The sequence below is a fragment of the Eleutherodactylus coqui genome, chromosome 8 (genome assembly GCF_035609145.1).
Source record: "Eleutherodactylus coqui strain aEleCoq1 chromosome 8, aEleCoq1.hap1, whole genome shotgun sequence".
NCBI classification, from domain to species: domain Eukaryota; kingdom Metazoa; phylum Chordata; class Amphibia; order Anura; family Eleutherodactylidae; genus Eleutherodactylus; species Eleutherodactylus coqui.
The window spans coordinates 140,361,960-140,378,101 of NC_089844.1; the positions used below are offsets into that span (position 1 = coordinate 140,361,960).

At 43.8% G+C, this 16,142-nt stretch overlaps 1 protein-coding gene across 1 annotated transcript in view; it reads left to right on the forward strand.

Annotated features, from left to right (window-relative positions):
- The window catches only part of RAB26 (RAB26, member RAS oncogene family), a 252,217-nt gene that overhangs the window by 179,068 nt on the left and 57,007 nt on the right, over positions 1–16,142 (forward strand). Inside the window, exons 3-4 of the mRNA XM_066576568.1 lie at positions 12,245–12,286; positions 12,400–12,466. Coding sequence (XP_066432665.1) covers positions 12,245–12,286; positions 12,400–12,466 — 109 coding nt within the window. The remainder of the gene's footprint in view (positions 1–12,244; positions 12,287–12,399; positions 12,467–16,142) is intronic.

Below are 16,142 nucleotides of genomic sequence, written 5' to 3' on the forward strand. Positions count from 1 at the left end.
GTTGCTAGCGTCCCCGTCTCCATGGTGCCGTCTAATTTTCAGCGTCTAATCGCCCGATTAGACGCGCTTGCGCAGTCCGGTCTTCTCCGTGTTGAATGGGGCTGCTCGTGCTGGAGAGCTGCTCCTCGTAGCTCCGCCCCGTCACGTGTGCCGATTCCAGCCAATCAGGAGGCTGGAATCGGCAATGGACCGCACAGAAGACCTGCGGTCCACCGAGGGTGAAGATCCCGGCGGCCATCTTCGCAAGGTAAGTAAGAAGTCACCGGAGCGCGGGGATTCGGGTAAGTACTATCCGGTTTTTTTTTTCAACACATGCATCGGGTTTGTCTCGCGCCGAACGGGGGGGCTATTGAAAAAAAAACAACCCGTTTCGGCGCGGGACAACCCCTTTAACTCTTAAATCATGGAAATGACTTAGATTTGGTCCTTGGAAAGAATCATCTCCCCTATGATAAAGACATTGAGAATTGGATAAGAGCATCCATACAATGCTGCCAGTTGCCATTTATTGTTTAGTCTGAGGAAAACCGTAGATTCTTCGTTCTATTCCTAAGAGTCATGTGTGGCTTTGGATTAGTTGCTTACTTGTGGAGTGGCCAAAAACTTGTAGAACATGACTCCAACATGACCAATATGTGTAGGTAGCTTGAAGGATTTTATGGTACGCATCGCGCAGCCAATCAGTACCCTACTCTGCATGGACTAGGAGCAAGAACTCTGGAACAGGTGGATATCTCTAGTTTGGCTGATTTTTGTAGTCGTGTTTCATATAGTCAGACATTGACTTACAGGGTAATTATTATCTATAGGTAGTAGTACAACAATAGTTTTCTTCCTAATGGAGGAAAGCAGGGAGCATTGCCGGTAAGATTTCCTACGGTGGTTGGATCTTTGTAAGGAGAACCAATACTAGGTTTAGAGATTTTTATATACACCTGCCCTGTGTATAGGACAAGCTATATGACTTTAATTAGCTCAATCTTGACATTTGTAGGCCGTAACCCCTTAAAGGGGTTGTCCCGCGGCAGCAAGTGGGTCTATACACTTCTGTATGGCCATATTAATGCACTTTGTAATGTACATTGTGCATTAATTATGAGCCATACAGAAGTTATAAAAAGTTTTTCACTTACCTGCTCCGCTGCTGGCGTCCTCGTCTCCATGGTTGCCGTCTAATTTTCGCCGTCTAAAATGGTCGAATGGCCAAATTAGACGCGCTTGCGCAGTCCGGGTCTTCTTATCTTCTCAATGGGGCTCCGTGTAGCTCCGCCCCTTCACGTGCCGATTCCAGCCAATCAGGAGGCTGGAATCGGCAATGGACCGCACAGAAGAGCTTGCGGTCCACGGAGGGAGCAGACCCCGGCGGCCATCTTCAACCGGTAAGTATAGAAGTCACCGGAGCGCGGGGATTCAGGTAAGCGCTGAGCGTTTTTTTTTTAAAGTCCCTGCATCGGGGTTGTCTCGCGCCGAACGGGGGGGGGGGTTGAAAAAAAAAAAAACCCGTTTCGGCGCGGGACAACCCCTTTAAGTACCAGGCTGTTTTGTAGCTTTAGGACCAGACACTTTTTAGGGATTTTACCCATGTGGCGGTTTTACTGCCCCTTTAGCTACCAAAATTATTTTTACTGCATTTTTTTCCCGTGACATAAAGGGCGATTTTTTTAAATGTCTTTTTCACTGCATTCTTTTTCCGTTTTTTAGTTGGGGGCAAAATGCTAAAAGAGAAATCACAGCTGCAGGGGGACCAGTAATACGAATAGTTAGTTCGCAGACTGAAATCCTTCCAAAAAGACAAAACGTAACTTTTATTTGTAACCTCGTAAAATAATATATAGAAGAAAAAGGGGCCTCATAGAAACCAGTTGTATTCTACAGATGATTAATTCTGTTATGTACCTTCAGCAGCTCCACAGGTCTGCATATAGACCAGGGCTGAGATATACCACTAGCACCGTATTACACACTAGGGTACTTAGTCTTGTAGCTAGGACAGTTTTATCAAGGCAGTGATGTTGATTCAGTTGTCCAGCTACACTGTGTATTGGTACATAACCCCATTTACCACATCTTTAATCTTTACTTTTTTTTAGATACAATTCACAAGAGAATTGTTTCTAATCGGGATTATAGGCTCTATAAGCTCAACGGGTTTCTATCGCCTTCACGATTCATCAGGAGCCATATATTCATAACGGTATAGAACCTAAGTCACACAGATGTATGTGATACGGGCATTTGTCTAGTTATACTGGATAAAGTTTTCAGACTATATACCTAGATATGCCGGAAAAGATAGTAATATGGATGTATCGGTATCCAGGTATATGTCTAGTTCTAATGGATAATATCCTCAGACCACATACCCGGATATGCCGGAAAAGATGATAATCATCGGGAAAATGCCACAAAAATGGTCCCGATTTGCCAAAATGATAAAGATAAATGCTAGCAAATCCGGGTAAAACAAATAAATAGAGAGTGGCTGCTAAGCTGTTTGTTTGTAAGAATCTCAGGGAGATCTGCCAGAGTATAGGGTTGTAGCGCCTCAACCTCAATCTAATTCTAAACTCTGACCCTATAGTCCCTGAGGTTTGTATAGCAAACCTTGATTAGATGTACTACAAATACCCTATAGTACTAATCTATGCTCAGGATACAGTACTGGTTACTGGTATCCCGGCTATGGTAGCTGGTAAGAGAACCAAAATAAACAAAAGCTCCAGCCTACCTTAGGCCGCCTGCACACGGTCGGAAATCCCGCGTCGTGATTTTCCGCGTGATTTCGGACACTGAAAGCCTGCATAGGAGTGCATTACAATACGCACTCCTATGCAGACGGCCGCGGTTTGGCCGCGTGAAATGTCGCGTGGCAAACAAGCCGCGGCATGTCCTATTTCTGTGGAGGGCTCGCAGAGCCTCGCACAGAAACGTCACTCACCCGGCCGCCGGCTCCGGTCTGCGCATGCAGGGTGAGTATGCGCTCATCCCTGCAGGCGCTGGGGTCGGGTCCCGCGGTGAGAATTCTCGCCGCCGGATCCGACCCGCCCGTCTGCAGGTGGCCTTTAAGGGCTGGAGTTGCTGCTAGGCTTTGCTTTTGTTTATTTTGGTTCTCTTAATCCAAATTAGATTAGAAAATCCAGCAATATGAATGACCACCAACAAGGTCACCTGGTCATAGGCGCTAGACCAGCCGGGGCCAGGATTTCACTGTCCCCTTCTGGGGTTTTCTCCTCCAGAGGTGTGGAGACTATACCAAGAATGGAGTGATCAAGGAAGAACATCCTTTGAAAGGGGGTCCTGTGGATGGAAACAACTTTTTGTCAAGAAGGGTCAAAGGTGGATGTCAAGAATTCTTTTAACCAACTTGCACAGTCAAGGAAATTGCAGTCGACTACAATGCTGGTGCTCTGACTAAGATGTCTGACCACATAACCCCCCAGTCCTTATTACGGATGGACTATAACAGTAGATGACCAGTTCCAGCACCATTGTGTCTAAGAAAAAATGAAAGATGGGGCAAAAGAATGCAAATTTTGTATCCCTGGTTAGGTAAACCTAGATTTCTGTTGCTGATGGGAGGTCAGAATTTGGCACAAGCAGCATGAATTGATGACCCCTTCCTGTCAGCTGGTCAGAACATGTCAGCACCTCCATCTAATTTGAGGCACCTACAAGAAGCTTCCTGTCCACATGGGCCGATATATCCTGTATATGAATTACAACACCTAGTGGAATCTACGCCGCAACAAATTGCTGCAGTTCCGAATCCCAAAGGAAGTCCAACGCATTACCAGATGGAGGGTTCTAATAATGTAGCCATTCAGTGTATATGTAGAAGGGGACATGTAGGCTACATGTTTCGACTTGCGTTTGAAGGCTCACTGTCTCCTTTTTTTGCCCAGAATGTTGTGTAGTTTTGATTTAAGCCTCAGCCTTTTACATTCGCTCTCCTTCCAGATCATTCAGTGGGTGCAAAGACTTGTAGACAAAGTTTTCAATACTCAATCTGTATTCCGGACACAAGATCCATCACTGGTCATTTGGGACAATCCTTCAATATTGTAGCCTTTTTGTTTTTCCGCACTGTGTTCCTATTCACCAGTCAAGTCTTGTTCTCTCTCCCCGAGGAACAGTCATCAATTAATAGACTTGAGAATGTTTCCAGCCTGTGATTACGACTGATCTGTAATTGACAGGCGACGGCTTAGACATGCCGTTTTATCGGCTGATTGATAGCTATATAGTCGCCGTTTCGTAACGCGGCTCTTGTTTTTCTCTGGCAGCTTAATCCATAATAATGGTTTAGCTGATAAACAGATCAACCAGATTTAGTCGTCTCATTGGCTTTTTCCTCACATTTTGCATCTCTTGCTGATTCTTGTACTCAGCCTACCTCACATTTATCCAGTCTAATGCTTGGTGTCCTGCTGGCTCCTAAGCCGTGATTGCTTGCTACTTTACCCCCCGGCTACAGGACGGATTTCCAGGGGGCCTCGGAGCTTTACTGGACTATTCTAAGAATATCACACTGCTGACAACCGTACCAAGTAGAAGATTGACTGTCTACAAGACATGTAGCGAGGACACTTCACTGCCAATATCATTTCTTCATACGTGAAACAGTTTGCTCAGTCTGTAACCCACATACAGAATCTCATTCACTTCAATGGAGCTTGGCTGCAATACCAGGCACAACCTTAAGGTAGAGGGGACGCTGTTTCTAGAATAAAGCAGTCCGAATTTTCTAAAATAGTAGTTAACCTTTTAAGGATACAGTCATTTATTGTTTTAATTTTTGGTTTCTCCTTCCCACTTTCTGAGGGCTTGTTTTTAGTGGCACAACACTGCTGCAGAGAGCTCCTCCCTGCTCCCGCCTGCTACTCCCCGCTCCACACCGCTGCCCCCGGGCGCCCCCCGAATCTTTTCACCCGATTAGGCAGTTACTCGAAAAAAAGCGTTGCTCGATCGAGTAATTGTCCTAAACGAGCACGTTCACTTATCTCTAATTTTTATCTTTTTTTAGTCTCCATAGGGCTTTAACTTGGAATTGTTTGATCAATTATACCATATACTGCAATATTTCAGTATTGCAGTGCATGGTTTGTCTGCAGGCACTCTATTAAGACTTATTATGTTATGGGGATCAAAGGTGCCGGAATGGGAAATCCGGGGAGCTGTGTTTCAAATACACCAGATGCCTCGTTCATGCTCTAGCCCCCACGATGTTCATGCGTGCACACTGTGTGACTCTTTACAGACAGCTCTGTGCACAGAGAGGGCACACTCAGTGTCATCTGAAGAGTCACGCTGTGTGCACACCAACTTCGCAGGCAACACAGCACAGAAATCGGGCACACAGTGAGTATGAAACACAGCTCCCTGGACACTTTGTTTCCTTTTTAGCCCCATAACTTAGTTTATGGGGAGAGATTTGCTCGTCATGATCAGCCAGGCAATAAAACAGGCTTATTTTTGCTAATTCAGATTGGATCATATCAATCCGAATTTTAGCAAAAAACGCCAAAATGTTGGCTCTCTCCCTTGATCAGAAAGGACAACTGTGTTGGCCTTGTAGCGCTGGAGTTCTAGGTTTTAATCTGATCTAGATGGGGATTTGAACCTGGGACCCTACCATCTCAGGGTCCCCACCACCCAGTGATAATTTTTTAAAATCGGGTTGGTTACTCCCGTCCTGATTATTTCGATATTCGCTCAACATTATATGGGGGTCAAAGGTGATGACAGGTTCCCTTTAAAGCCTATTTCCCCAATATGTAGCTTGACTGTAACTTACAATCCTTCTTCTTCTTACAACTTTAGCCCCTAACTAGCCTGTTCACCTTAGTAAGGAAGTGCAGCAAACAGAACTTCCTGGTACCACATCACAACGTGTAACTATAGGTAGGTTAGTGGTAGTCACCTACACAGGAAGCCAGAAGTTTTTAGGTAATGTGAACAAAAAACAACTTTCTGCATAGTGTACTTAAGCCCTTTCTTCATGGGATGACTATCAGGAGTGACCATCACTCAATGGGAATGGAGGTGGAGTGGTTGGAAATCTTTTTCGGCCGCCTGCCTCCATTCACAGTAAATTGGCAGCAAGGTGTTAAAAATATTCAGTGGTATGTACAGTACAGAGGCTTTGGTTCCCAGCAGTATATAATATGGTACTGTGGTATATACCATTGTTCTCCAGTCTGTGGCTCTCCCGCTGTTGCAAAACTACAACTCCCAGAATGCCCTAACAGCCTGTGGCTGTGGTGTTTTTGTAACAGCTGTAGCGCCACAGCGCCCCCAAAGGTCAGATATATATTACCAGTTGTAACTAAAATATATTAGGTTAGATTTACTTACTGTTACGTGTGCTGCTGGGATCTGTAGTTCTAAGCTTCCTAGCAGCGCAGACCTCACAGGGTTAACTGATTGAGCTGGCTGGGTGTGGTACTTCCTGCTAGCCAATCTCCTGGGTCTGTGCTCACATATAAACCCAGCTCCTGCTCAGTCTCTGTCTGGTGTTCAGGGTGAGCAGTCATGAATCCTTGTCTGTTGAAGTTTGTTGTGTGATCTGTGTCTTGCTGGTTCATGTCCGTCTGTTCATTTATATTCTGTCAGTTTTGTGTCAGCTTGCTGTGTGACCTGCTATCTGTGTTCTGTCCGGTTGCAGCTTGCTGTGTGAACTTTGTCTGTTCTGCTGGACTCCTGGTTAGTCTAGGGACCAGCAGTATAACCAGGAGCCGTGAAGTGCCCTGCTAGCTTTCATGTTTTGTACAAAATGTCAACTAATGCCTGGTATTTATATTCAGCTTCCTATCTGTTACTAGTGTTTATATTTCGGCTGATGTATGCTGTGTATTCTGGCTCTGTGCGTCCTGTTGTTCAGTCCCTGTCATGTGGCATGTGAATGTCTCCTGTTCTGGTGCGTGCCTAGGATCAGCTAGGGCCCAGATCCGAAGACCGCTGGGCTGCCCTTATTGGGGCAATGTCCCCGCTTAGGTAGGGCTAGGTCAACCTCCCTATAGCCAGGGCCAGCTGTCAGAAACCAGTGTGCGTACCCAGTCCTCCCTTTGGTCACGATCGTGTGGGCCCCGTGCCTAGGTTGCCCACATGATCGTAACACTTACATACCAGTCTAAGTAAAGTTAGAATAGGTGTATAGTGCGCAAGTTTGTTGCATATTGGGGCTTCCATATGCCTACATGTTGGCATAGATTTCAGCTATAGTTTATGTCAGCTTCTGGCGCAAAGTATACAGAATTTCATGGGCAGTGTGAGCCCACATCCATAATGCTAAGCCCTGACATTTTGTAAAAAGTTTGAAATGGTGTAAACCTTCAAATGGTTGCAATTTTGGCATGTGTGCCAAAAGTGCAACTTTTTGCCTACAGAATTCTGGCTCAAGCTAGAGGATACATGCGCCCCAATGTCTCTCGCTTGGAACAATGCAACTCCATTACCACAGCAATAGAGTTTAACAAGCAAGTCATGTTTTTAGACTGGGTCATTATCACGCTGCGTGGGTTTTAATAAGTCACTTTCTATTATAGTTGCCCTCTAAGAGCCTTTCTTTAACGTGTATGGCACCTCTGTGGCTTACAATTGGCCCGGCTTTAATAATAGGATCGGTGCCACATTACTTTTGCTGAATGCAGCCTTTCCTCCGACATGACAAATGAGGCAATATATTGCAGAATTCTCTCCGTACATGCCTTGGCTTGGAACAGCTGCGAGTAAGAACAGAGCGGGCCGGGAGTCCAGTCCAGGGATATCTGTGCCCTTTATGAGAAATGGCCGCACAGTCTTGGTGAATTATTTAGTAAGATTGTCCCTTAGGTAAATAAGCAGATTTCAGAGTTGTCGTCTTCTGCCAAGATGGTAAGAAGTCTATCCAGCCATTTCATAAGTTATATCGGAGTCTAGGCAGGATGGTAAGGGTTGTCGCCTGACTTTCATTAACTCCTTCTTGACTGCAATACTCCTTTTTACTGGCCTGCCTAGGGGGCTTTAAGCCTGCATATATGTATTTTTAAGACGGTGGCTTGACTGACTACTGACAGCCTCCTGCTCTAGAGGCTGCTATACCGACAACCTCTGTGGGAGCTGTAATTGTAGCCATTTTGGTTGTCACCTAACTTTCCCACTACAAGAGATAACTCAGAAAAGCCAAAGTAGAATACTAAAGAACTCCATAGGAGACAACATCTCAAGGGTTTGTATATATATAGTGGGTTTTCGGGCTGTACAGTGTTTCGCTTGCCAGAGGAGTAAATCATACTGCAGAGCAGATCTTACAAATTACTTGTAGACAGTAAGTTTCAGCTATCGTTAGCCATTTCTGGAGTCGTTTAGCCACTCAGTCACCTAAGACATTTCCCTGCTCCTCACATCTGTTGGTTTTCTATACATTACTCACATAGTCAAACATAGTTTCCTTTAGGCGATCCCTTCTTTGCGGTACAAACACCAAATTGGCTGCTTTATTCACAATTTTCCTGACTGCTGTCAATACTGCATTGGGGTTGATTGGGGATATAGCAGGGACTGGAGTTGTTCCTGTTGTCTACACATTTGTGATTAAGTGCCTGCGAACATACAGTGCGTAAGTATGCCTAACTATCCAGAAGGCCTGGTAGAGTGGAGACCAGAGGTTTGTACAGGGTGTCTGTGGTTGCACTGGGGTACTTAGCTGTACTGATAATGGGGTACTTGGCTGCACTTATAATGGGGTATCGAGTGGTCCTGACAATGGGGTACGTGGTTGCACTGCCGTGGAGTATGTGCCTGTAATGATAATGTGGATGCACTGATAATGGGGTATGGGGCTACACTGATAATGAGATATATGGCTGTTCTGATAATGGGGTACATGGTTGTGTTGGTAATAGACTATATGGCTGTACTGATAATGGGGTATGGGGTTGCACCGATAATGTGGTACATGGCTGCACTGATAATAGGGTATGGGGCTGCACTGATAAAATGGGGTACATGGCTGTACTGGTAATAGACCACATCGCTGTACTGATAATGGGATATGTGGCTGCACTGATAATGGTATACATGGCGGCACTGATAATAGGGTACATGGCTGTACTGATAATAGACCATGTGGCTGTACTGATAATGGGATATGTGGCTGCACTGATAATGGGCTACGTGGCTGTACTGATAATGGGTTGTAGGGCTACACTGATAATAGGTACATGGCTGCACTGATAATGGGGTATGGGGCTGCACTGATAATCATGTACATGGCGGCACTGATAATAGGGTATGGGGCTGCACTGATAATGGACTACATAACTGTACTGATAATAGGGTATGGGGCTGTAGTGATAATGGGGTATGGGGCTGCACTGATAAAATTGGGTACATGGCTGCACTGATAATAGACCATGTGGCTATACTGATAATGGGATATGTGGCTGCACTGATAATGGTATACATGGCGGCACTGATAATAGGGTACATGGCTGTACTGATAATAGACCATGTGGCTGTACTGATAATGGGTTGTAGGGCTGCACTGATAATGGGGTATGGGGCTGCACTGATAATGGGTTGTAGGGCTGCACTGATAATAGGGTATGGGGCTGCACTGATATTGGACTACATAACTGTACTGATAATAGGGTATGGGGCTGTAGTGATAATGGGGTACATGGCTGCACTGATAATGGGGGTATAAGGGCTGCACTGATAATCATGTACATGGCGGCACTGATAATGGGGTATGAGGCTGCCCTGATAATGGACTACATAACTGTACTGATAATAGGGTATGGGGCTGTAGTGATAATGGGGTACATGGCTGCACTGATAATGGGGTATGGGGCTGCACTGATAGTGGACTACATAACTTTACTGATCATAGGGTATGGGGCTGTAGTGATAATGGGGTACATGGCTGCACTGATAACCATGTACATGGCGGCACTGATAATGGGGTATGGGGCTGCACTGATAACCATGTACATGGCGGCACTGATAATGGGGTATGGGGCTGCACTGATAACCATGTACATGGCGGCACTGATAATGGGGTATGGGGCTGCACTGATAACTATGTACATGGCGGCACTGATAATGGGGTATGGGGCTGCACTGATAACCATGTACATGGCTGCACTGATAATGGGGTATGGGGCTGCACTGATAACTATGTACATGGCGGCACTGATAATGGGGTATGGGGCTGCACTGATAACCATGTACATGGCGGCACTGATAATGGGGTATGGGGCTGCACTGATAACTATGTACATGGCGGCACTGATAATGGGGTATGGGGCTGCACTGATAATGTAGCTGTTACCATGTGGGTCATGTGGCTGGTGCTGTTTAAGGTTTCAGGTGTCTAGCCTTGTGAAAGACATATAGCTGCATGGTTAGGAGCAGGAGACTTCTACATTCCTAGATGCTGGGGTTGTGGCACTGACCTCCTATTTTAGCCTTCGGTTACTGCTGGTCACCTGTAATTGAGTATCGGCTCTCTCTTACTTCCATTGCTCTTTCAGAGTACGTATGGTAACTGTTTGGGAATGATAGACTTCTGAGCTGAGGTCACGTTTTAACGAGGCGCGTATTAAGGCTAATTGGAAAATTAGCAATCTAACTTGCTGAAAACTCAGACTTACTTGGGAATTAGCTTAATCACCTCTCAAGCTTGTATATTGTATTTATACTCTTAGGCTGAGTGTGATTTTCCACCTCTGCAATTATCATTTATATACTGTGTAAATGCAGCTTTGCCAGGCGGATACGCAAACAGTTATACAAAGCGTTCTGTTTAGGCTGAACTAGAGTCCGATACACAAGCATAGATTAACTCTTAAAGGTATTTTATATTAGGCAATCTATATGCTATTCTATCAATGCTGTATTAGTGGGCACAGCTGAACCTACTGACAGTCCAGTAGAAGTAAGCCCCGCCCCTCTTTTCAAGCAGCGGCTTTACTTGTCTGCTTTAGTTTTCATAAATGATCCCACTATGAACATGAGATTATCACCATAGGGATACATTATGGTCAAAGTATGCAGTCATCTTTTTCCATTTTCCACCTTCTTCTCTCTTCTCCCTTCTTTCATCTTCGCTCCTCTCCCTTCTTCCTTCTTTTCTCTAATTCCTTCTCTCTTCTCACTTCTTCCCTTCCATTCTTTTTTTTCTCTTCTACTTCTTCTCCCTTCCTTCTTCTTTTACCTTCTTTCTTCGCTCTTCTTCCTTTTTCTCCATTATTCCTTCTCCTTTCTATCTTATCCTTCCTTCTTCTCTCTTCTTACTTTCTATCCTCCCTATTTCCTTATTTCTCCTTTTATCTTCTTTCTTCTCTCTTCTTAATCGTTCTTCCTGCTTCTTCATTCTTCTCTTTTTTCTCTTCCTTCATCTCTCTTCTTCCTTCATCTCTTCTCTTTCTCTTCCTTTCTTTCTTACTTCTTCTTCAGTTATTATGGAGTTGGTTTTTCCCATTGCCACTTTAATAGAATTCATCCTTCTAGAAAACTTTTTGACTAGATTTTGAATATAGCTTTAGGGCAGTTGTGTCAGTGAAGCCTCAAGACTTGGCTCACAATTTCTGTTCCAGTTCATCCCCAATTTGTTTGATGAAACTTGAAGCTAGGACTCTGTGCAGGACCCTCCAAGTCTTCGACAACAAACCACATTAACAAGCTCTTCACGTTGGGCATTGGGGAATTGTCATATTGAAACAGGAGACGGTCTTCCTCAAGCCTATTGTTAGAGCTCATGAACATTAGCATGGAGCCTGTATGGTAGCGGGTGCTTTTAGAAGAGAAGTAAACTGGGCAGTTGACCAGACTCATATTTCCTTGGGGTTCCCAAAGATTATACCCCTACAAGTAACTTGAAAGTGGAGCATACAAATGTTCATTACCTTCAAATACTTTAGAGTAACCCTCTTAACAACCAGAGACTTTACTATTATCCCCTTGACTATTTAGTCATTGTATAGCAGTATTATTTACTGGATGGTACTATTGTACAGGAAATATATGGCACTATTATGTTGACACTATTATTTGGAAACCATATGGAAGTATCGCCTAGGTGGTATATGGTGGTATTATTTTAGGTGCTGAATGGCAGTATTATGTAGCATACAATCTAACAACATAAACATGAGGTAAACATCTTTGAGGAAAAAAACAGCACATCATTTCAACAGCGTGATACTTTCTTCTGTGCTTTGTATGAGAAAGCTCATAATTACACTCTTATCTTGTATTGCAGAACAAGGTGTTGAACGTGGATGGTGTGAAAGTCAAGCTGCAGGTAAGAACATGGTGTTTTCTTCTATGTGTTCTACCCTTTAATGTACTTTAATGCAGTCACTGTGATTTTCACACCTTGTGAATATATTTTCTTTTGTTTTATTTTCTTTAAAGATCTGGGACACAGCCGGACAGGAAAGATTTCGAAGTGTTACCCATGCCTATTACAGAGATGCGCATGGTGAGTACCTGTCATTGGACAAAACAGAAAATCTAGTGCTTCCCATAATTCCAAAAAAATCTGACAAAAGTAACTCCACCTACACTGTCAAACCACACCCACATTGTATAAAGCCACACCCATTTCAAGAAAAAATCTGACTATGTCCCTTTAAAACCCTTTATAACTCCAGTATAGCATTCTCCCCAGAGTCATAATCACAGAGGTTCAGGAAGCTATTTGAAGTTTTTTTTCTTGCACTGAAGGGCTGTGTTCAAGTCCTTTTACATGGGCAGTTCATCTATCCTACTGAAAATGATCGTGTAGATCAGCGCTCGTTAATAATGTTTACATGGGGATATGATCTGCAGTATGGGAATGAAAAATGATTAATACAATCATTCCTTCCCAGAGAGCTGTCATTGGTTGGCTGCTAATCTCCCTTTTTACATACAGAGAGCAGCGAACATTTTTATGCTTGCATAAAAAACTAATCAGCGAACAAACATGTACTTGCTTATTCATCAGCTGATCCTTGGTCCTTTACACAGCTTGATAATCTGGCAAACAAATGTTTAGGTGAATATTCTTGCCTGATTATAGGGCCATGTAGGTGGCCCTTTAGTTGTCCCGGTGAAGCAGAACTGACAGAGAAGAAACGAGGAAATTTCTTACATAGTGGTACAAAAAACCCATTGGGAGGAGGGGGATGCAGCTGCAGTTTCTCCATTAGTACTTCATAGAATAAAAAAAAGAGAGGTTGTCTTTTGAGGGACAGATCTCATTTACAGAAGTCCTACCTAGTTTTTGTATAGTTTTCGGTCAAGTGGGTGGAAAAGTAGGAAGAGAGCACCTTCTTTATCAGTCAGCATTCCTTGGTGGGCTCATGGTGCAGCTGATTGTAGAGAAAAGGGAAATTCCTCACACCTCTTTACCCAGGAACTAGGAAGTTCTGTAACTGCTGGCAGATGGTTTAGACCAGTGGTTCTCAACATGGGTGTTATTGCCCCCTAAGGGGCGTCTTTACTTCTCAAGGGGTCGGTGGAACGAAAAGGTGCGGCAGGGGGGCATTGGAACATAAAGGGGGCGGTAGGAGGGTGTTCTGTATTTGCTTTGTTGATTTCTTTTCGTCTAGTAACTGCATTTTTCTAAAAATTAGTAGCGATAGCTTGGTTTTCGCCGATAAACCGTCCGAAAACACTCAGTGAAATCCGAAACTGACGAAAACCAAGGCAGTTATTTCCATATGAATCACTTACATGTAATGGGAGTTGTGTGCAGCCTGCGCGCCTCTATCATATAATGTTTGACATTTATAACTCTATGACTCCACTACAGATCCATCACACTTCATAACACTGGATAACCTACAGCACAACCTAACCCGCTGTATACCATAATGCCGCTGATTGGCTGGAACTGCTTTAAACTTTCACTTGTGTGGGTCTCTGGGAGTTGCAGTCTTAGTGGACGCTAAGCGTCTTTTCAGAACACTGATATAAACTGCAACTCCAAGAGACCCACACAATTGAAAGTTCCAGACAATCAGCAGCATTATGGAATACAGCAGGTTAGGTTGTTCTTTAGGTTATCCAGTGTGATTGATTTGTAATGGAGTCATGGAGTTATAAAAGTCATACATCATAAGAGCGACATAAGCAGTGCATTCTTCAAGCATATTTTATAAAAATGGCTGAGAAGAAGAAATGGCATCAATATTCAAATGAATACTTAAAATATGGATTCATCTCTTCTCCTACAAATGGACAGCTTCCCTTGTGCCTCATTTGTGAAAAGGCATTTTCGAATGAAGCTATGAAGCCTTTGAGACTGAGTGATCACCTTGCAAAAATGCATTCAGACAAAATGGGTGAGCCTATTTCATTTTTACAAGGTTTAAAGTCAAAGTTTGAGAACCGCAGCTCTGTAGGCAAGCTACTTGGAAAATTTGCTCTCAATGCTGATAAAGGCCTCCTTGCTTCCTATAAAGTCTCTTTATTAATAGCGCAATGTGACAAATCACATACTATTGGGGAAACACTTGTGTCACCCACAGTTTAAGAGATTGTCAGTACTTTGCTGGGGCCTGACGTGTGTGCCATGGTGAAATCGATTCCTTTGAGTAATGACATAATTTCAAAAACAATTGACGAGATGGCTGCTGATGTGGAAGAAACGCTTTTGGGCATGTTAAAGAACACAGAATTTGTAATGCAAATTGACAGGTCAACGGTTAGAGAAAATGAAGCATAGCTGCTAACTTATGTTCATTACATTAAGCGGAATGAAGAGGTAGTGGAGGAACTGTCGTTTACCAGAAATTTAACCACCGACGCAAAAGGCTCCTCTATATACAAAAGAGTGGCAGAATTTCTAAAACATAAAACATCCCTTTAACAAATGTACTTGCTTGTGCAACTGATGGAGCTGCATCCATAATTGGTCGATATCTCGGATTTATAGCCCATTTAAAATCTGCTATACCTGGCATAATGGCAGTCCACTTTGTGATCCATCAGCAGCACCTTGTTGCTAAACATTTATGTGAGAGATTACTTGATTCTCTGTGCTATGTAACGCTGTTAACAAGATTAAAGTGCACTCTTTTAACGCACGTCTTTTCCGCAAGCTCTGTCAAGACCATGATGAAGAATTTGAACGTCTACTCCTACACGTTAAAGTGAGGTGGCTGTCAAGAGGAAAGTGCTTATGACGCTTCTATGAACCTTTTGACACAGCAGTCGAGTTTCTTCAGATTGACCAAAGCCTTTGTGATACAATCGAACTACGACATCTTAACGTTGCCTATCTCGCAGACATAAACTTAATGAGGTCAACACAAAGCTACAAGGAGATAAGATGAATTTCATTAAAGCTAAAGGTATAATCTCTTCCTTCATTGCCAAACTGGAGCTTCATACCAGTAACCCGAGTCGACGCAAGCTCTGTCAGTTTCCGAGTCTTCAAGAAATTGCACGTGAAGGCGGAGACAAACTTTAAGATGCAGACTTAGATGGCTTTTGCTCACACCTCAAACAAGCTAAAGAAATCATGCAAACTAGGTTTCATGATCTATGTACCCCTAAAATACCAAGGTGGATACTCAATCCATTTTCAGCAGACGCAGGAGAATTTCATCCCAGATTACAAGAGCAGTTGATCGACTTGAAACACAATAACGAAGCCCAAGCACTTTTCCAACAATGTGGCTATGAATGTTTTTGGGTGAAAGTGAGAAATTCCTATCCTATCCTGTGGCAGGAAGTTACGTTGCTCGTGTTAGCATTTCCATTTACATACTCAGTGCAGAGGGGCTTCAGCGCGGTTCAGCAGCTCCTGACAAAGGCGTGAAAGAAAATTCAGATATGTGTAAGGGGCGACTTGAGACTGCGGTTGACGAAGATAGAACCAGATATCGCGAAATTGGCTTCCGCTCATCAGGCCCACGATAACCATTAATGACACAGATTGAGGGTGCGGGCAGACAAGCGTAGGCGTATTTACGTTCGCACGAGCGCAACGTATAATCGCCCGAGCGATCGTTTTTCACCGATCACGACCAGAGCTAGAAAGCGTATTTTCGTTTGTTCCTACTTTGCAAACGGTCTTTTTGGTGATCGAATATGCGTTGGCGCGTATTTCGGTCGCATATGTTCCGTTTTTTTTTCGAATTGCCGTTTTTACGCGCCGTAAAATC